Below are 21,284 nucleotides of genomic sequence, written 5' to 3' on the forward strand. Positions count from 1 at the left end.
ACGGCTGAGAGAAACTTGACTTTGGAGAACAAACACACCCTCCAGACGAGGGGACAGAGGAGGTGAGGAACCTGCCTGAGGTTGCACAGCCCCAGCAGGCACCTCCCCTTGTTGCCACTGCGCCCCGCCCCCCCCGACCCCTGACCCCCGTGGGGCAGGAGGTGGGAACTCACGGGTGCATCTGTCTGCAGGCCGAGGGGCCAGGGCGCTCCCGTAGAAGCCGTCCTGACAGCGCTCACAGTGGGCACCTGTTGTATTGTGCAGGCAACGCAGGCAGTGGCCAGACTGGGAGTCGCAGTTGCCCACAGCGTTGGGGTCCACGTTCCCACTGCACTGGCACGGCCGGCACGGCTCGGGAGCCCCAGAGATCCCCAGGGGATCCCCAAAGTAGCCATCATCACAGATCTCACAGCGCCGCCCTAGGTAAGGGAGAAGGCTGCGTGTGGAGAGGCAGGCCTGAGGCATGTGGCTGCCAGGTCCCCTGGGGGGACGGGCCAGCCTGAGCCAGAGCAAGCATCTCTCGGCCTTCCTGTGGGCCATGGGGCTCCAGGGCCAGGGCCCAGCTCAGCCAGCAGCTGGCTGTGTGACCTTGGGTAATCCCCTGCGTCTCTCTGAACTCAGGCTCCCTGTCTGCAAAGCAAGGACGATAATGGTAGCCCCCTCAGAGGACTGTGGAGAGGGCCTGGTGAGCTAAGTGCCCAGCAGCAGGGGCTGTCACCACTTCTTCACTGTCATCCCTCTCCTCAGCACCATGGCCACCATCGTCTTCCTCAGTGAGGCCCACAGGATGCTGGTGTGGCGAAGGTGGGGCTGGTGCCCATCTGGGCACCCCTCCCGTGGGGTTGCTGCTCCATGTACCCTGCTCCCCCAAAATCCTCCCTCAGGCACATCTGGAGGACCAAACTTCTTGAACTATCCACACCCACTGGGTGGACTCCCCTCATGTCTGCAGGCCGGGGAAGCCAGAAAGTGTGGGGAAGTTTAGGGACAGAGGCACAGCATAATGGCAGGGTGGGGTGCAGGGTGGGGGACCCCTACTCTGCCGCTGGCTGTAGGGAGCTGCTTTCAGAATGCTCCCCAGCAGAGCAGGCATTTGACAGGACAACATGGGCTGTCCTGAGGCAGCCACAGTCACCAAACCTAAAATCAGATGTCTGAGAACATGATGTCTTGGCAACATGATGTAAGTGAAACAAGCCAGACACAGAAGGACAAACACTGGAGGATTCTACTGACATGAGATCTCTGAAAGCGTCAAATGCAGAGAAACAGGAAGTAGGACAGTCCTTGGGGGGGGGGGGGTTGGGGAATGGGGAGACATGGCTGGAGAAGGGGGTGGGGGGTGTTTAATGGAGACAGACTTTCTGTTTGGGAGGTGAATATGTTCTGGAGACGAATGGTGGGGACAGGTACCCAACAGTGTGAATGTCTTTTTTTTTTTTTAAGATTTTATTTATTTATTCATGAAAGACACATAGAGAGGCAGAGACACAGGCAGAGGGAGAAGCAGGCTCCATGCAGGGAGCCCGACATGGGACTCCTCAATCCCGGGTCTCCAGGATCACGCCCTGGGCTGAAGGCGGCGCTAAACCGCTGAGCCATCTGGGCTGCCCAATGCTTCTGAACTGTATGCTTAAAAATGGTTAAAATGACAAATTTTATGGGTTTTTTTTGCCATAATTTTAAAAATTATTAAAGGAATATACCCCAAAACCCCACAAATCATCATTGAGTTGTATACTTTAAATGGGTGAACTGTAGGGTATGTGAATAGTATCTCATAAGAGCTGTTAAGAAGAATCAGATGTCAGGACACCTAGGTGGCTCAGTGGTTTGAGTGTCTGCCTTCGATTCAGGTCATGATCCTGGGGTCTGGGATCGAGTCCCCATCTGGCTCCTTGCAGGGAGCATGCTTTCCCCTTCGCCTATGTCTCTGCCTCTCTTTCTGTGTCCCTCATAAATAAATAAAATCTTTAAAAAAAAAAAAAAAAAAAAGGAAGAATCAGATGTCAAGGATGGCCCCTGGGTCCTGGAGTGGGGGCTGGGGGAGTTTCTGCCTCAGGTAACAACACGTGGCAGCATGTTTTCAAAGTTGAACGTTTGGGGATCCCTGGGTAGCCCAGTGGTTTAGCGCCTGCCTTTGGCCCAGGGCGCAATCCTGGAGACCCGGGATCGAATCCCACGTCAGGCTCCCGGTGCATGGAGCCTGCTTCTCCCTCTGCCTATGTCTCTGGCTCTTCTCTCTCTCTCTCTCTCTCTCTCTCTCTCTCTCTCTGTGTGACTATCATAAATAAATAAATAAAAAATTAAAAAAAAAGTTGAATGTTTAATCAGGGGTCTTCCACCTTAACTGTGTATCAGAATTAGAGCACTTCTCATGCATTTAGATTCTTAGGGTTCATCTCGAGCTACTAAATCAGGCTCCATGGGGCCAGGGCCCAGATGGGGATTTTCAAAGCTCTCCTGGATATGCTCAATGGTTCAAGTTCTGCCCAGAGAACCCACAGCAGCCTGGGGCCCTGGCCATGTTCCGAGAGGTCAGGCTTGCCACTCCTAAGCAGGGCCCTCCCCCATTTGTCACACTCTAAACCCAGAATTCCGCTGCTAGAGCCCAGGGCAGAGGCAGGGCCCCAGGGCACTAGCCACTCACCTCTCTGGCCGAGGGGGCAGTGGGTACACACCACGTCGCTGCTCTCTGGGATGGCTATGCAGGCCGACTGTCCAGGGCATGGACAGGGCTGGCAGTCATCAGGTTGGCCTGCGAAGGGGTTGCCATAGAAACCTGGCAAGCAGCGCTCACAGGATGGACCCTCCGTGTGGTGGTCGCACACGCAGATCCCTGAGAGCCGAGAGAAGCACCTGGTTACAACTGTCTGAGCCCATAATGCTCCAGAGATAAGGGTATCTTGGTGGAGAAGTCACAAAACATATCCCCAGTGGGGCAGAGGTGGGAATCTGCCGAGGTGGAGAGGCAGCAAGGCCTGTGGATAACAATTATGAAGCTAGGAAAGCACCCTGTGCCTCAGTGTCCCCACCTGTGAGATGGACACAACTGGGGCTCTGACCTCAAGGGCTTTGGTCAGTAGGCAGCAGGACCATGTAGCCCGAGCACCCTGCAGGTCCCTGGCACACAGGGACCGTGTTTTGTATTCCAAAGCTTGTCAGCAAACCAACAGATGGCACATCTGTGTTTGTACTCATGGTTTTCTGGACCATTCCTCTGTGTCCTCTTAACCTCAGAGGCCAAAAGCAAGAGTGATGCAGACCCACGATTGTTCCTGACATGAGTTTGCAAGAAGCTCCCTACGTATGCAGTCTGCAGGGTCCCAGAGGCTGCCTGGTCTCATAGAATGGTCCCTGGCCCCCACACCAGTGGGGGGCCATAAGACACCATCTCATGCTGAGAGGTCTGCAAACCCCCATCTCCAGCACCTAGAGTCCACTCAGAGCTGCTGCCGTGGGGAACGAAAGCACCACTCCCAGCCACTGAGGGAGGAACCTGGCTGAGAAGGGCTCACGACACAAGACCACCACTTCCTGGAGGCCCAGCAGCACCCAGGCAGGTGGGGGTCAGGGAATGGGAAATAGAGGGAATCCAGGGCAGACAAGTGGGACAGTGGGGATGATCACGCCTGTGCTGCTTTCTGCTGGTCCCTGCCTTGGCCCAGACCCACACATGCACTCTTTCCGGTGTGAGCAGCAGCGGCCACTCTGCCCATCAGACAGATGAGGACTTGTCCAAACAGAGCAGGGAGTCATGGTGTGGCCAAGGGCTCTGAGGGGTCATGGTCTGCTCCCGCGTCATGCATCCTACAGCAGCGCAGGGAGGATTATGAGGCCTCATCCAGGCTCGGTTAGTGATGCCTGCCACAGCAAAAGTGGGGAGGAGGGCACTGATGTAGTTAGTGTGTGTCTGTCCCCCCCTGGCTAGCTGGCTGAGTCCCAGGCTGCTGTCCTTTGTCAGCATCAGTGTGGAGCCCAGAGAAAGCTGAGCAGGCATTTCTCTTCTCAGAGATCCCACCTGCTCCAGGTGGGCAGCAGGGCACTTCCAGGGTGGAGAGAGGCCTCCATTCAGCCCCATCCAGCCCCTCCTGCCTAGTGACCTTGGTCAAGGGCTCTCTCTGCTACAAGTGGGCATGAACAGCTGGTAGTAAACTTGTGGCAGGAGCAGCTCTGCGACCTACTTGCCGTGCAGCTTCCCTATAAGGTGGGACGGTACCTGCAGGAGTCCATGATATAGTGGACAGAAAGGTAGCTAGCATGTAGGGGAACCTGATGACACTCTCTTAAGAGGTTCATTCTCAGTGATCCCTCGCACACACACGCAGCTGATCCCGTTCAGGTCAGTATTCATCAGCTGCTGGGTATAGCCTACATGGCTTTTGGTTGGGGTGCCAGGACTCACCTGTGTGGGGGTCACAGGTGCCATGCTGGTTGCAGGTGCAGGGGACACAATTGGTGTAGGGACCCCCCAGTGGTATCTCCCTCTTGTATCCTGGAGCACAGGATTCACAGAACTGGCCTGTGTACCCCTTGGGACATGAGCAGGTCTCCACCCAGGAGGCTGTGGGGGAGAGCCCCCGCTGGGCCGATGTGAGCCGAACCTCAGTCAGGAACACCTGGCCTGCAGAACGAGGACAGAGAGGAAGAGAGTTATAGCCACACAGTTCACTCCAAGACCTTCCTATTCACATATGTAACAGGCAAAGCGTTATTGGCCCACATATAAAAAGGTAGTGTTTGAGTCAATTATTATTTTAAAAAAAAAGGACAAAGGAAAAATAAGGTAATTTTCAGAACAAAAAATGGATATGGCTGGGAATGTTATGGAAAGACGTTCATTCTCATGGGCTATGAAAGATACATAAATTTAAGCAACGAGGATACCATTCACGAGCCTCAGACAGGTAAGCATTTAAAGATCAATAACAGGAGAGGTGCCTGGGTGGCTCAGGTCATGATCTCGGGGTCCTGGGATCGAGCCCCACACTGAGCTCTGCATCAGGGTCCACACTCAGTGGGGAGTCTGGGGAGTCTGCTTTTCCCTTTCCCTCTGACCCTCCCCTGCTCAGGCGCTCTCTTGCTCTCTCTCTCTCTCAAAGTAAATAAATAAAATCTTTAAAAATAAATAAAAGGGCCCCTGGGTGGCTCAATCGGATAAGCATCTGCCTTTGGCTCAGGTCATGAGCCCGGGTCCTGGGATTGAGCCCTGTGTCAGTCTCCCTGCTCAGCAGGCAGTCTGCTTCTCCCTCTGCCTCTGCCTATTGCTCTCCCTGTTTGTGTTTTCTCAAATAATAAACAAAATCTTTAAAAATAAGTAAGTGACAGGGAAAGATGGTGTGAGGAAAGCACGCACAGGGCTATGGGACTATACATTGGGGGGGGGGTCTGTTTCTACTGATGCTGGGGAGCCCCTATCAGACCAACCTTTCCCCAGAAAATAACTAGAAACTCAGGGCAAAATATAACAATGATCCATAAGCCCCGGAGAATAGCCAGAGCAGGTAGGCAGTGGAGGAGGGTGAACACAGAGGCCCTGAGAACACAGACTGGTATAGCCTTTCAGCACGAAAATCTGGCAGCAGGTATTAACACTTAAAATGTGCACCCTTTGACCTAACACCGAACATTTCCATTTTGAGAAATTGATGCTAAAGAAAGACTTGCACAAGGAGACAAAGCCTTTTCTATGGAGCTATTCTCTGAAGCACTGTTTTCAAAGTGAAAAACCAGAAACATTTCCCGGTCTATGAATAGGGTGATGGTCAAAACTTTAGGGAGCATCTATACCAGGGAATGATTTATGGCAGATGGCCAGACAGCCTTTTTTATGTGCAAGACAAGGAAATGGCCTCCAAGACACACTGTTAGCTGAAAAAAAGCAAGTGCATGGAGAGATAGGGCCCAGAACATCATCGTTGGGAAGAGGTCAGGGACTGGGGGGAAGAGACATGATCAGTATGTCTACCTGCCTCTCCAATTCACCCCAGCACCCAGCGTAGACCTGGCCTAAGTAGGTGCTTCATGGACATCTGTGAAATGAAGGCTGAGTGAGTGGCAAAAAGAAGTGCTGGAAGCTTCTGGAAAGAACAGAAATAAAATTCCTGTGAGGAGGCTCAGCAGGGTGACCTGGTGAGCAGGGAGGCTTTGGGGGGCATGGGCAAGGACGATGGGGATGAGGCTCCAAAATGAAAGAGGGAACTGGGGCAGGAGGGCTGGGTGACAATCCCCAAGTGTGGACTTGAAGGGCCCTGGAAAAACTGGCCATTGGAGTCAAGGGTTCTCAGAAGGGGCCAATCACCCCCCTAGAGGCCAATCTGGGGCTGTTCTGGTCACCACAACAATAGGGAGACAAGAGCCAGGGCTATCAGACAGCCCGACATGAGCAGAAACTGCCCCTATGATTTCACGTCTTGCTGGATGCCGAAAGGGGCAGAGAAGCCCCTCTGCAAATGTGAGCCCAGACCCCAACTCCATTTTACACATAAGCACAAGGCATGTTTGAATGTTCAGGTACACGTGGAATTGTCTAGCAATGCACATACCGTGAATGTGGAGGGAACGCCATGCTTTGTGCTGCTCAGAATATTCTTGATAGTCAGGTACCACTTCGGAGCATCGCCTCACTAGTGCCTCCTCCCCTACCAGCTCTCACACTTTGTCAGCAGCGTGCACCCTGTCCCTGGTACGGTCCCCTCTGTATCTGCCCCAATCACAAATATCTGGCAAATATTCCCATTTACTGATGATTTCAAGACGCCGCACATAAAGGGTTTAAGTTAAGGGACAAAGGTTAATCATATTCAGATGGATGCTCAAAATGTGGTTTTACAGCTTCATCCACAAATGGGTGGTTACTCAGCCAAGGCATTTTGCTCCCCTAACAAAGCAACAAAACCACTGAGGCTGAGGAAGCCTTTTGACAGAACCACACCCCCCCCCCACTCACCATCTCCTTGCTACCTGTGACCAGGCACACCAGCAGCTCCTGGCCCTGCCATCTCCATCTGTGGGTGCCCCACTGGACGCTCCTCATGGAAGTCTGCCTGGGGACTGCACATCCTGACCCTGGTTTTTATTCTAGCATTAGTCACGCATGCCTCTGCCTTAGAACTTCCCTGCTCTCTGTGTACGCACATGGCTCCCGAGCTTCAGATTCTCTGAGAAACCCACACTTACTCATCACAGTGGGGGACAGTGATTATCTCTTTCTGTTGTCCAGTGTGGTCGTGCACACATGGACACATGTCGAGCACTCGACACTTTGGAAATCAGTGATCACTTTTGTGTGTCATTTACTTGCCTTTTATTCACTCTGTATGTTACCATTAAGATTCCAGATTGGTCTTAAAATCTTGTGTCTAGGTAGGTTATAATATCTACACATTTCCCTCCCAGATAGTAAAGGGGTGTTCTATGCGAAATAGCTCTTCTAACAGGGGGCACCAAACAAGTCTAGTCTACAGGACGGGGTGGAGGGGCAGGGGGGCAGGGGGAGAGAAGGAGAATGTACATCAAAGAGAGAGGGGGGAAGCAGGACAGGTCAGAGGACCATCAGGACACTCACTATGTGATCAGGATGAGAAATCCCCCTGGAAACTGGGTCCCGCCCAGCAGCCTCCCTGAGAAGGTTTAGATACCAGATCGGCATTCAGGGTGGCTGAGGCACGATTCCACCAATGCCCAGCAGGAGAAGCCAACTCTGAGATCCTCCCCGGGACCATTGAGACACCCCACCCTGCACCCACTGAGGACCCTCAAAGTTCCCCCTTCTGGCAATGGTGGACTCGGCCATGGCCTGACAACATCCAACTGTTCCTGACTGCTTCGTGGCCACACATCTTAGTGCTGTCCACCCTTAGGCCCCTCACCTGTCCTCAGGGTCCACCCTCCCAGCCCTTACCAGTTAGATGACCTTTGGCAAAGTGTCCCCTGACCTTCAGAGGTCTTTGTGGTAAAACAGGGGTGGACGTAGCTGTCCGTTCTGAGGACTCAGCAAAGCTATGCCCGAGGATGCCCCAGGGCCCAGCTGGCTCTGCTGATGGGGGAGCTCCTTATCATTACTGACCGGAAGGGCTTGGGCTCTGGCCACTGGTCCTGATGCGCAGAGCCGTCAGATTGGTGAGCAGCCGCTGGAAGTGGAAGGGAGGCAGGGGAGGGTCCACATCTTCGGAGGTCTCCTGCAGCCTGGCGGGGGAGGGAGTCAAACCGGAACTCAAGGCTGGGGGCAGCTGGTGCCAAGAAGCCACCACCAGGGGTGGAAAGGGCAGGAGGCCCTGGACCGCAGGACAATCCAAGCATGCCCTGACCTCAGGGACCACTCTGACCGCCCAGCCCCACCTCCCCAGACACAGGGAGACACTTACTCGAACCTGAGCTGTACCTCCCCAGGCTGCTCGGCATCCAGGGAGCTGGAGAGGCTGGAGTGCTGCAGAGTCAGGGCCAGGCCAGCCCCTTCCAGCCTCAGCTGCACAGGAAGCGGGGAGGCCCCAGGGGGCACCAAGAAGGTCAGGGTGAGGGGCTGTCCATAGCTGAACCGCTGATCTCCCAGGAACTTCTCTGAAGACAAGAGAGGAAGGCTTGTCTTCACTTTATTAGCTTAATTCTGAAGATTTTAAGTGTCTCCAGTATGTTGATTTTATTGACAATGAAACATTCAAACAAGTTAAAACGGCAGCAAGGAGAAAGCCACGGGCTCCCTGCACAGCAGATGCAGAGGTGGAAACCCCACCAACCCCTGCAGGCCAGCTTAGCGGGCTGTGATCCCGCAGTGACACAGGGCCCCCGCCTGGCGCGCTGTTCTGCTGTCACTGTCTGGAGTTGGGGTCTGATGAGTAAAGTCTGATGGGACAGTGGAATCTATGGGAGCAGAGCAGATACATGTGTCCGCCCCCTCACAAGCCGAGCTCACAATACCCCACAAGCAGATTCTGGTGACCCCACACGTGTGGGAGCTTAGTGAGGCTCAGAGCAGGTTCAAGGCAAGCCTGCTGTATGTGTGGTGAAGCAGGGGTGCCAATCAGCCCAAGGCCACGCTCTCCCCTGGAGTCAGAAGATGCTTTGAGCAGAAAGAAGGCAGTGGCACTCTAAGAACACGGAGGACCCAGGGGCCCTATCACAGCCTTCAAACTCAGACTTTTTCTTTCTTCCAACTGCTTCAGCTGAAAATCTGCCACGTGGCAGCAAAAGGCCCAGCAGGACCCCCGACCCCCCTATCTCCCTTCAGCCTTGGCACTCAGGAGTCAGTTGGAGGTGGAACATGTTGGCAGATCGTGTGCGTATCAAGAAGTGAAATAAAAATGGTTGAGTCCATCCAGCTGCCTTGCTCACCTGCCGCGGCATGCACAGGACCCAGCTAGCACTTCTTGAGTGAATAACTTTTTCTTAAACGTGTCAACAAAAAATAAAATAAATAAAATAAATAAAATAAAATAAAATAAAATAATAAAATTAAATTAAATTAAATTAAAAAATTAAATTAAAAAATTAAATAAAATAAATAAAAATAAATAAAAATAAATGTATCAACAAAGCAGACACGGAATAGTGTGTGTTTCGTTCTCTTGGGCCTCTGAGCTAGGAGCACCTGCCCCAAGATGGGGTCTCAGGACCCCTGTGACTTGTGCTTCCTGCCTGGGTGCTGTGTCCACATAGCAACCCAGATGTCTGTGCACCATTGCTCTGGCCCTCCTTGGAGATTGAGGTCAAAGGGAGGACTGGGCTGGGGGAGCCAGTGGATCCGGAGTCTGGCCACAGGAAAGCTAAGAATAGACTCCTGGATCCTGGTTCCAGATCTGGTGCAGTTTCCAAGAGACCAAAGTTGCCCTACTAAAGGGGGAGTGGTAGTCAGAATAATCTAGAACTTCTTGCTTCTGCAGGAACCTCAGGCCTCTGGGAGGAGGGTGCAGTGGCCTCGTAAGGTGAGAAACTGATGGGAAATGTACTGGGATTTTTGGGGACCTCTAGGATCCCAGTGGGAAGGCCTGGATCAGAAAGTGAGGGGGGGCTCTAGTAGACCCCACAGGGTGTGCAGTTGGCAGAAAAATGGGCCCCAAAGGTATCCATGTCCTGATCCAAGAAATCTGTGAATATGGTATGTTGCATGGCAGGGGCAATTAAGGTTGCAGATGGGATGAAGGCCGTTCATCAGCCGATCTTAGAGAGTATCCTGGATTATCCACCTGGGCCCATGGTCATCACAGAGTCCTTAATGCACGGAAGAGGAAGGCAGAAGAGCTGGTGTCACCGTGCTGTAACAGGGAGAGACCCGATAGCTCTGAAGACAGAGGAGGGGTCACCAGCTGAGGGGGGCGAGCGGACCCCAGAAGGTGGAGAAGGCAAGGGAATGGATTCTCCCGTGAAGCCCCAGGAGTGCATGCTGGGATCTTAGCCCCCTCGAGACCCAGTTGAGATTTCCAGCCTCCAGGACACGGAGAGAATAAATCTGCATTGGTTTTAGCCACTAGCTTGGTGGTAATTTGTCATAGCAGGAAATGAACAGGGGCAGTCCAGCAGGTACCTGGTAGCGTGAGCTCCTCCTCATCTTCGGGATTCAGGAGGAGCCCCCTTGGGCCCCATTGTGCAGGATGTTCTGGGCCCCCCACACTTCCGGTCCGCCAGCCCTTGGCTCCTGGACAGCAAACACACACGCCAGTGTGAGGCTCTGGAGGGCGGCCTCCACCTCTTCCTATTTCATAGCCTTCCCAGGGTCCCACGGATGGCCCCCAGAGGCCTGAGCACAGCCTGAAACAACTCCCTTAGACCCAGAAAGGGGAGAGATCATTCTAGAGACAGGGAGGGGTTGGGGGGCGGTGAATGCCAGCTAGTGCTAGCACATGCTCTGTGCTGCCCACAGCCAGACAGCTCAGAATCCTCCAACCCCAGGGTCAGGGTAGGGGTTTTAGGATGGGAGGTAGCCCCAGGAGAAGTTAGAAAGCTCAGGGTGCTGGCTGTTTAGGGCAAGGTCAGATCTCTGGGCCTGCCTTGCCCCTTTGGTGGGCTCTGAATACAACATGACAGTCTGGAGACCCCAGTACGGGGCACTGGGCCATCAGGGCCATCTCTAACCAGACTGAGCCTGACCTCATCTAAAGGTCTTCATAGAACTTCCTCACCCATGACCTCACCACTTCTGTCTTTCAGGTACATGTGTCATTAGCCACTGCACTCAGGGAGGCCACCTGGTTAGGAAGCAGTCAAGCCGGGATGAGAACCCAGACCTTCCCTCCCCAGTCCTGTCCACCCTCCCTCTGGTGATAGCACTACACCAAACACAGCCTGGCAAGGAGCAAATGACTTGGAGGACGTGGCTGGGAAGGGGGTTGGAGGCCCAATCCCTGCAGCACTGGAGGGGTGAGGTGGGAGGGATGAAGAGGTCAGAGAGAGGAGGTCTGCGGCCTCCCCGGTGCTAGACTAGCTTCTGGGGCAAATGACTTCACCTCTCTAAGCCAGTTCCTTATCTGCAAAATGGGGAGAATGAAGTCCTTGTGGCCCTGGCAACAGTTCTCAAAGTTGGTCTGAATACCCGGGATGATTCTTGAGATTCTTTCAGGGGCCCACGAGGCCGGGCTGTCTTCTCAGGAACACTGAGATAAAGTTTGCATCTTTCATGCTGTGTCTTACCCACAAATGGGTAGAATTTTCCAGAAACTGCAAGTCACGTGCTATCACAACAGACGGAACTCTACTAATCCAACCGTAAAGAGATGTGCAAACATATACCAGCACACTCCCCTCTTTTTGTCTTTTTAAAAAAGAGCTAAGCTATTTTTTCACAGGCTGATATTTTATGTTATACATCTACTATGGTCATTTTTAAGTGAATTACTATATAGCTATTTTTAAATTACTGTTTTCACTTTGTTTTTTTTTTTTGGTTTTTTAAAAGATTTCATTTATTCGTGAGAGACACAGAGAGAGAGAGGCAGAGACACAGGCAGAGGGAGAAGCAGGCTCCATGCAGGGAGCCCGATGTGGGGCTCGATCCCGGGGCTCCAGGATCTTGCCCTGGGCCTAAGGCAGGCGCTAAACCGCTGAGCCACCCAGGGATCCCGTTTTTACTTTGAATACAGGAAAATACCCATACAAACTGGCCACATAAAGAAAAGTGCTGGGCAGCCCCGGTGGTGCAGCGGTTTAGCGGTATTGTTCTTAGATCTATAAAATGTGACCCGTCTGCTGCTAACATCTGAGACCCCGCCAGGTGACCTCAAGGCTGAACCCCTGGTTCTGTCCTGCCTGCTGCACAGCGTCCAGCAGAGGGCGCACTGCCCCCACATCTGGCACACCCCAGAGCAGGCGCTGGAAGCTTCCAGCCCAGCTGATACCTTGCTCCCCGCCTGGCAGAGATGCAGGGGTGGGAAGACTCCGTGGGGGCACAGCAAGGGGCCTCGCAGGCTGTGATCTAACTCAGAGCTCCACTGCCCCTCCAGCTCCAAAGATGCGTGTGACACCCAGGGCACCGGGGCATCCCTGGACCCTGCCCCCAGACAGAAGGCCAGCACAGCAGCTCAGAGCAAAACTCAGGAGCGGTTTGTCAAAACCTGGGTGCCAATCACTAAATCCTGTGACATACCTTTTCTGGGCCTCAGCTGTCTCCTCTGTAAAATAGGAATGAGAGCACCTACCTTCTAAGGACTCTGTGGGTTCCATGCATGGAGAGAGCTCAGCACAGTGCCTGGCACACAGCAAGTGCTCAGTAAGTGAGAGTCCAGGGGATTGAGCCTGAATCCCCAGTACTAGGATGCACCAAGGGAGGCCAATCTTGACAAACTGATTAGAAACTCCCCGATAGGATCTAAAAGTTCCCAATACTGCTGGAGCCGAGTCAAAAGGCAGGGGCCATGGAGGGAGCCAAGAGTTGCAGGTAGGTATTGGGGAGCACTCACAGGTGCAGAGAAGCACATCTTGCATGGCCTGTGTGTGGAGGGAGACGCCTCCCCTGCAGCCTGGGGCTGCCCGCTCTTCCCACCTCCCACCTCCGCCCCTGCAGGATCTCCTCAGAGTGGGAGAGCCTGCCCAACCTGGGCCAGGGGCAGACCCTGGGAGGCTCTTCTTACCCTGGCGGAGGTCAGAGATGATGTGGTGCTCCCGAAACTGGGCAGCAGCCTCACACACCTTGGAGTGGCCATAGCAGAAGCAGCTGGTGCAGCCGGCTGGGTTGTGTGGCTGTAGGTTGAATGTTCCTGGACGACATCTGAAAGGACAACATTCCCCCGGGGGTGGGGAGGGCAGGTGCCAAATGAGTCAGGGAGGTTCAGGAGATCCCAGCTAGACTGATGGGAGTCAGAATCAACTGGAGGAAGTGGCTGGGAAGAAGATTTTTTTCCCCCAGATTTACAAGAGTTGCAAATATCACACAGAGAATTCCTGTGGCCTCTTCACCAGCTTTCCTTAATGCCAACACCCAACATCACGGCGCCCTTCACCACGCCACAAAATTCACATTAGTCAATGTTATTTACTAAACTGCAGACTTTATTAGGATTTCTGCCCTTTTTGCACCAATGTCAGTTTTCTGGCCTGGATCCAATCCAGGACCAAGGCACCTCCTCGAGTCTATGCTGATATTCTTGTCATTCACGACCTTGACGCCTTTGAAGGCTCTCGGTCCAATCAGATATTTTGTAGAATGCCCCTCAATTTGGGTTTCTCTGATGCTGTCTCATGATTGGACTGGGGCCATGGGTTTGGGGAAGAAATAGAAGAGAAATGTCCCTCTTGTCACATCACATTGGGGTAAATGACACCCGTGTGACACCAGGAGTGCTAACCTTCACAACCGGGTCAGGTTGCTGCCTGTCACTGCAAAACTGCCATATTTTTGCAGTCGGAGGGAAGTCAGTAAATGCAGCGAGCAGTGCAAAGGAGTTAAACCCCGTCCCCTGGAGAGCGGGGTGTTAAAGACTTGCGGGTATATGTTGAGACCACCGCAGTGATTACCAAATATTTTATAAGGGAGGTATTTGGGGCTACGCAAATATCCTAATTCTCCTTAAAATTCTGCCCACTAAATTAGGTGGCTCTTGCCCACAGCGACTGTTGCTGCGAAATTTGAACTGACTTTGTATTTACCCCGTTCCTTCTACATTTATTATTTGGGATTCTCTTGCCAGGAAGATTTGTCCCTTTGTCCTGGTGTATTTATTTTTCCCTTCATCTGTGTATATCAGTGTGGACTCACGGATATTTATTTTATTCTTTGTGTTATAATCCAATACTGTCATTATTTATTTTGTTGTTCAAATTGTTCTAGCATTGGGAGCTCTTTTGGGTTGGGGCTTGTCTTTTTTTTTTTAAGATTTTATTTATTTATTCATGAGAGACATCCACAGAGAGAGAGAGAGAGAGAGAGGCAGAGACATAGGCAGAGGGAGAAGCAGGCTCCATGCAGGGAGCCCGACATGGGACTTGATCCCAGGTCTCCAGGATCACACCCTGGGCTGCAGGCGGCGCTAAACCGCTGAGCCACCAGGGCTGCCCCGGGCTTGTGTCTTTTTGACACAGGCCCCCACCCTGGTTTAGAGGCTTTTTTCTTGTTTGTTTTTAATTAAGCACTTCCTTGCTCTCTGTTAGTACCAGACAGACACTCTGGGCTTGTCTTGCATGTGCCCTGCCCCAGCCCTGGAATCAGCCCTTTCTCCAAGGAGCCTTGGAGAAACATTGCACAGACTCCTGGACTGCACCCCGGGCATTCTGTTTGAGTCAGCCAAGGCAGAGGTATCCAATTCATAAGGAGCTGTCGATGGCCGCGATGCCCAGCCAGCTGTGAGAAACACATCTCAGAAAAAAAAAAAGGAAACACATCTCAGCAAGTAGCCCCATTTCACAAGCAGGCAAAGTGACGCTCAGAGGGAGGACCGCCTCAAGGCATAAGGCAGTGGGGGCAGATCTGTGGGAAAACCCAGATGGGGTCCAGTTCCCCAGCTCCACTCTGCTTCCTCACCTGAGGGAGGGTCCCCAGCAGGGAGCCCAGCTCCCACCCCAGGTCACATGTGGGTGAGGTGAGGGGGCAGCCCAGGGCTGACCAAGGCAAGTCAAGGTCAGGGCCAGCCACCGGTTTGGTACTGGCTACTTCCTGAGCCAGTAGAGGCCCAGGGCAGACTGATAAGACTCGAGTCCACGATATGATGCTGAGTCAGGTGATGCTCCACTAGTGATGTCTGCCCGGGTGTGAGCAGGGAGGGCTGTGGTAGGAGTACCAGATATTTGCTATCCGTGGATTAGATCACCTCTCCTATCCTTTCCAGCTCTTTCTTTTTAAAATGTAAAAGAAAACGGCTATCACAGCATAACCATCAGTGGTAGGAGGTCAAAGTATAAACAGTGTCAAGGCTCCTGGGTGGCGCAGCCAGGTAAGCATCTGACTCTTGGTTTTGGCACAGGTGGTGATCTCAGGGTTGGGAGACAACCCCACATCAGGCTCCCTGCTGAGCATAGAGTCTGCTTCAGATTCTCTCTTCCTCTCCCTCTGAGGCAGTGGAAGAAGCAGACTCCCCACTGAGCAGGGAGCCCAATGCAGGATTCAATCCCAGGACCCCGGCGTCATGACCTGAACCAAAGGCAGACGCTTAACCGACTGAGCCACTGAGGTGCCCTCAGTGTCAAAACCTTTAGGTAACTTCCAGGATGGCAGACCCATGCTGCTCCAGGAAGGATGCCAGGTCCATAGGGACCATGTCCCTGCTCCTCCACCACAAGCCCTGAAAAGTCACTCCCAGCAAGCTGATCATTGAATCGGCTCACCCACCTGTCACACACATGGCCTTCCACATTCTCTTTGCAGGGGCAGCGTCCACTGTGGGGGTCACAGGTGCCCAGGCTGCCAGCATGACTACAGGAACAGGGTCTGCCAATGAGACAGGATAGTAGGAAAGGTGTCTAATAAGCAACTCCAGACTGAAGACAGACCATCCTCCTTGAAAGGAACTTCACTATCCTTCCCCATTCCCTAGACGACCAGGAGGCAGTCTGACCCAAGAGCTTGCTGCCTGGCTTGTACTGTTCCCACCTTGGTGAGGAAGTGACCCATCCACTCACCTGAAGAGTGATCCATCTGTCGACCCACCCACTCATCCATCTGTGCATTTTTCCAACCACCTATCTATTTATTCATCCTTCCAGCCTCTATCCATTGACCCACCCACCCACCTATCCACTCACCCACCCATGCATCTTCCCATCCAACCATCCATCCATCCATCCACACATCCATCTTCCCATCCACCTACCCATCCATCCACCTATCCACCTATCCATCCATCAACCATCCAACAAGACCATGGTTCCTGCCCTCACAGAGCCTAGAGTCCAGTGAAGAAGGACAATGACCAGTAAACAAGTAAGTACTGTACTTTGAGATGTTCCTAAGAGGAAGTATGAGAGGCTATAGGTACACCAAGGAGGTGCTTAGGATGGGGACCAGAGGACAGATAGAGAGAAGACTTCCTGGGAGACTGGTACCTCAGCTAAGAGCTGTAGAAAGTGTAAGGGTTTGCTAGACCCAGGCTGGGGAGAGGCAGGGGGCTGGGGAGAGAAGAATACTCTGGGGTAGGAGCATGTGCAAAAGCCCAGAGGCCAGAGAAACCCTGGGGAAGCATCTGAGTTCACACCTAATGTCCAGTTGTGCCTAGAACCACTGAGTATTCCGTGGGGCATCCGAGACTCCCCATTCAACCCCAATGCATTTCCACTGCCTTTCAAATACACAAAGAGTTTGTTATAACCAAAGCCAAGTTCAGTTAAGAGTGTATGAGTTTCTAAGAGCTTTACTTTTTCGGTCATGGGTGTTTCTCAGTCAAGGGATGCAGTTAGGCCAGCGTGTTAGACCCCCTCTTCTGAGGTCCAGACCCCAGCAGCCCCCTGCCCATCTCTCTCTGCCTGAATGCCCCACCAGCACTGCAAGACTCAGCCTCTCCCTACACTATGCTCCCCGTGTCGTGTCGTGTCGTGACCAGCCTCCCTCCACCCAGGTGCCTGGCGGCTCAGCCTTCATCCCTTCTTCCTCCTCTGCTCCCTAGTGACCACCTCTGGCCAACTCTGCCTTCCAAGGGGCTCTGGAATCCGTCCAGCTCTCTGCCTCTCCATGGCCAAACCCAAGCACAAGCTGCCATGTCTCTCAGCTGTTCCTGCCACAGCCTCTACCCTGGCCTCCAGCCTCACATCTGTCCACAGCTCCACCTGAGACCTGAGAGGCCCTGTTGGACCCTCCTTCTCTGTACACCCTCCTGCCCTGCACTCCCCGCCCCGACTGCTCATCCATACTGACCTTTGCCTTTGCACTTGCCTCTGAGCCTTTGCATGCGCTCTTCCTCCACCTGGAACTCCTGTCCTTCTGCCCTCTCTCAGCAGCCCTTGCTTCTCAGGCCTCCCACTAGAACTCAGTGCCTCTCACTGGAAGCCTGCCCTGGACCCCCAAGACCAGCAGGGCTTCCATGGGACTCATGCCCTGTCTCACATTCTCCAGGGACTGGTGTCTCTAGTGCTTAAGTGAGACTGGGGTGGCTGCAGAATGAGGAAGACAGCTACGTCCCCTTCCTCCTGCTCCCTGGCATTCCGTCCACACCCGCTGCCCTGGCCGCCTTACCTGCAGCCTCCCTCACTGAGTGAGTGGAACCCAGGCAGGCAGCGGTCACACTTCCAACCCGTCACAGTGGGCTTGCAGATGCAGGTACCTGAGGCATCACACTGGAGGCGCAGGGAGCCTGGGGGAGGAAGGGCAGAGGGCAGTAGGGGCCCGATCGGGGCCGGGTTGGGGGGCACGAGGCAGCGGGGCCCAATACCTGCCGGGTGGCAGTCACAGGGCTGGCAGGGCGTCCGTGGGCTCCAGCGATAGAAGTCCTCCTGGCAGCGCTCGCAGTGCGGCCCAGCCGTGTGGTCCCGGCAGCGGAGGCAGCGCCCACCATGCCCCGTGCTGCGGAAGAGCTCCCGGTCGAACACACACTCCTCGGAGTGGCCGCTGCAGTTGCAGGCTGCGGGCAGGAGGCAGGGGGCTGCGCGTGAGCGGCCTTGGCACGGCAGGAGGGGGTCTGTGCCCACCTGCCTCCTTGTGATGGGGGAGCAGGCAGTCCCAGGAAGGCCAAGGATGAAGTGCAGGCCCAGCTCGATCAAGGACATGGCGACCAGTTGGTTGCTCTTCCCTGACAGGACCGTCGAGAGTAAAGGGAGCACCAAGACACAGGACCCTCCCAGGCAAGCCGGATGTACAGTGCACAGCTGGACACACGGCCCATGACCGGCCACCTTTTGCATCGGCGGTGTGGCTCACTCCAAGAGGTGTGGCTCACTCCAAGACGTCTCATGGATCCTCTCAGCAATAGTAACTGTGTGGATCTGGCCCCACACAGTGGGGGGTGACCCCCCACAGTGACCACGAGGTCATTCAGATGCATGGAAGTACAGGTCATCCCTCCTTCAGGCATTAACTCATTAAAAAAAAGGAGTGTGTACTAAGGATGGCTCCCCTCCCCTCCCGCGGTGAGCCCAGCGTGGGTGGGCTGCGAGCAGCACTCACTGCACCGCCCACTGTGTCATGGAGGCCAGCTGCAGCCAGCAAGTGAAAATCCTACAGGTGTAAAGCTGCAGGGAGTCTCTGGCAGCTGAAAGGAGGGACCCCACAGGCTGAAAGGAGTCGGCTAGGTGCGGGCGGGGAGGGTCCCAGGCAGGAGGATAATCTGTGGACAGCCAAAGAAGGTCTGCCCAGTGTCGGGGGCCAGGGCAGGGGCCGGCATGTCACACGATGGGTGGCATAACAGAACAATGACAGAACAGGGAGGGGTGCAGGCTCAGCTGGGAGGTCAAGAGGTTGGCAGAGCCTGATCCAGGAAGGCCAGGCAGCCACGGTCAGTGGACTTCACCCTGGAGCAAGGCAGGCTTTGGGAGGGTTACAGGGGGCTGAGCATAACTATGCTTTTGCACTTTAGCTAGGGCCTCAGGCTGTGGGGGGAGCAGGGCTGCAGGCTGGTGAGCAGGGAAGCCAGAGCTTCAGGCCTGGAGGAGGGGAACTAGGGCTGGCACCGAGGCACGACGGCGAAGGACGCAGGCAGGTGGGCTGGAGGGACAGGGATGAGGCCGAGCTCAGGGCTGCCCACCCTGGGGGGTGTCGAGGGCTCAGGTGCGAAGGCCTGGCTTCCAGGCTGGTCGCTGAGAGGACGAAGATGTGACCACTGGGCAAGGACAAGGCAGGAGAAGTGGTCTGGCCTTTTGTGAACCCACCACGGAGACAGCCTCAGTCCCAGAATGGGTGAGCCAGCCAGTACAGCTTCCTTGGCCCCAGGGGGGACTTCCTGATAGAGGCAGGCCAGTGAGGGTAACAGGAACCTGCGAGAGCCACAGTGGAACTGGGAAGCTCCTGCAGACAGTGCCACCCTGTTCACAGAACAGGGTCCCCTCCACACCCCAGCCTGGGACTGCCCGCCCAGAGGATAGCCGGCCCAGAACATGTTCCTCCTGCCTGGTGACAGCCAGCTACACACAGAGAGCCTGAAGCAGTTCAGGTGATCATCTGGGGGACAGGGTAGGGCTTGGAGACCGTGGGAAGCTGGGGTGAGGGCTGGGGCGGACGTTAAGGGACTGTCCCAACCACCCCACGTGCAGCCCCATGTCCCAGAGAAGGATGATGGCACCATCCCCCCAGCCCGTCTCTGAGGTTAGGTGGTCAGAGCCACATCACAAGGGGACCAGTACATAAAAGGCTGCCTGGGGGGCCCTGGGAGAGGCTGGGTTGGCAGGTCAGCGCCCCCCAGGACCTGGGGCCTTCTGGCTTTGATTAGCAGCTGCGGTTGGAGCCACTGAAACAAAGAACAGTGGGGTGGGGGTGGGTGGGCAGGGGGGCTTCCCAGCAGTCCCACTGCAGTGGCCTCCACTAGGGGATTTGGTCTGGGGCAGCGTTTTGTAGGGGAAAGACTGAGGAACAAACAGCCCCTCCTGCTCTCACCCTAGCCCCTCCTCATCCCTGCAGGGACACAGGGGGTTAGTGTTGGGTGCAGCCCCCACTGCCAGGTCTCAGGGAGGCTGCTTCCCAGCCTGAGCCATGGCCTCCTCCGGTGCCCAAAGCCCCAGGACACTCACGCACACACTCGTTGGCAGCCTCGGCTGTGCCCCGGCCCCACGGGCGGTCCTGGAAGAAGGGCAGGCAGCGCTCGCAGTCTGTACCCGTGGTGTTGTGCTGGCACCGGCAGGCCAGCCGGCCTGTCCCATCGGGACTGCACTCGCTGGCATGCCCGTTGCACTTGCATCTGGGGGAACATGGAAGAGGGGGTCCAGGAACTGGGGAAGGCACCGTCCAAGGAGTGGTTAATTGCCAGGTGGCCCCTGATTCTATCGCTCAATGATGGGGAACATAGGGAACCCCCACTATGTGCCCTGCGGGGGTGTGGGCAACGGTAGCAGAGATCTGGCTGCACTGGGCTATTTGGAGCTCTGTGCGTGCGGACAGACCCCACTGCGTCTCCACAAGCCCCCTAACCTCCCCATTTCACAGATGAAGGAACTGAGGCACGCAGGTCGCCCCAGGCCACCAGTTAGGAATGGCAAAGCTGATGAGGCTGCTGCTGAAGGAGCCCTAGCCGAGAGGGCCCCAGAAAGAAGTCATCCCAGTCCCCTGGGTGGAAGGTGGGGCAGCTCACAGGCAGGGGGTGGAGGCAGGGGGCAGCCAGCCAGCTAACTCACACAGTCCTCCTTTGTGTCTACAGGGGCAAGAAAGAGGGTGCTCTTTACGGAGAACAGCCCCCAACTCATCTCAGGTCCCCAGTGACTCTGTGCCTCTGGGAAGCCCGTTTCCCACCCCATCCACCCGCATATATAGGGTTAGGAGAGCCGTGGAATCAGGTGAGCCGTGGGGGCCTCCCTGGACCCCATCCCCAGGGCCAGACTGAGCTGCTTTAGGGACACCATGATCTCAGCTTCTAGCTTTCCTCTGTGGCACCCCTGACCCAGCTTATACCTCCTCTCTGCAGCTTCCCTGCTGCGGCAGGAGGGACCACACTCACCCCCATTTCACAGATGAGGAAATGGAGGCTCAGGCCCCGAAAGGACAGGTGCTAAGTGGTAGAGCTAGAATTTGCACCCTGTTCTGCTCCACGCAGACCCCGTGCTCCCAGACACTACTACCCTCTGGTCACCTGGTGGCTCCCATAAGCTGCATTCTATGCTCCGCCCTCAGCTGGCATTAAGAAACTGGTGACCACTGCCAGTGCCCCCAGTGTTTACTCTGGGGACACGGCTTGGGAAGGGCACAGGGCATTGCTTCCTCCACAGGAGCCCCAGGGAAGCAGGTAATGCCCTAG

General features: G+C 54.8%; 1 protein-coding gene across 2 annotated transcripts in view; it reads right to left on the minus strand.

Annotated features, from left to right (window-relative positions):
• LAMC3 (laminin subunit gamma 3) overlaps positions 1–21,284 on the minus strand; it is a 58,825-nt gene that overhangs the window by 16,745 nt on the left and 20,796 nt on the right. For both annotated transcript variants that reach the window (XM_025475512.3, XM_049114401.1), the window contains exons 4-14: positions 20,068–20,234; positions 17,781–17,969; positions 17,585–17,702; positions 15,749–15,847; positions 13,059–13,195; positions 10,520–10,630; positions 8,367–8,559; positions 8,069–8,187; positions 4,406–4,624; positions 2,651–2,839; positions 174–419 (exon numbers count right to left, since the gene is read on the minus strand). In XM_025475512.3, the coding sequence (XP_025331297.1) occupies positions 174–419; positions 2,651–2,839; positions 4,406–4,624; positions 8,069–8,187; positions 8,367–8,559; positions 10,520–10,630; positions 13,059–13,195; positions 15,749–15,847; positions 17,585–17,702; positions 17,781–17,969; positions 20,068–20,234 (1,787 nt within the window). The remainder of the gene's footprint in view (positions 1–173; positions 420–2,650; positions 2,840–4,405; positions 4,625–8,068; positions 8,188–8,366; positions 8,560–10,519; positions 10,631–13,058; positions 13,196–15,748; positions 15,848–17,584; positions 17,703–17,780; positions 17,970–20,067; positions 20,235–21,284) is intronic.

This window comes from Canis lupus, chromosome 9 (assembly GCF_003254725.2).
Source record: "Canis lupus dingo isolate Sandy chromosome 9, ASM325472v2, whole genome shotgun sequence".
Taxonomy (NCBI): domain Eukaryota; kingdom Metazoa; phylum Chordata; class Mammalia; order Carnivora; family Canidae; genus Canis; species Canis lupus.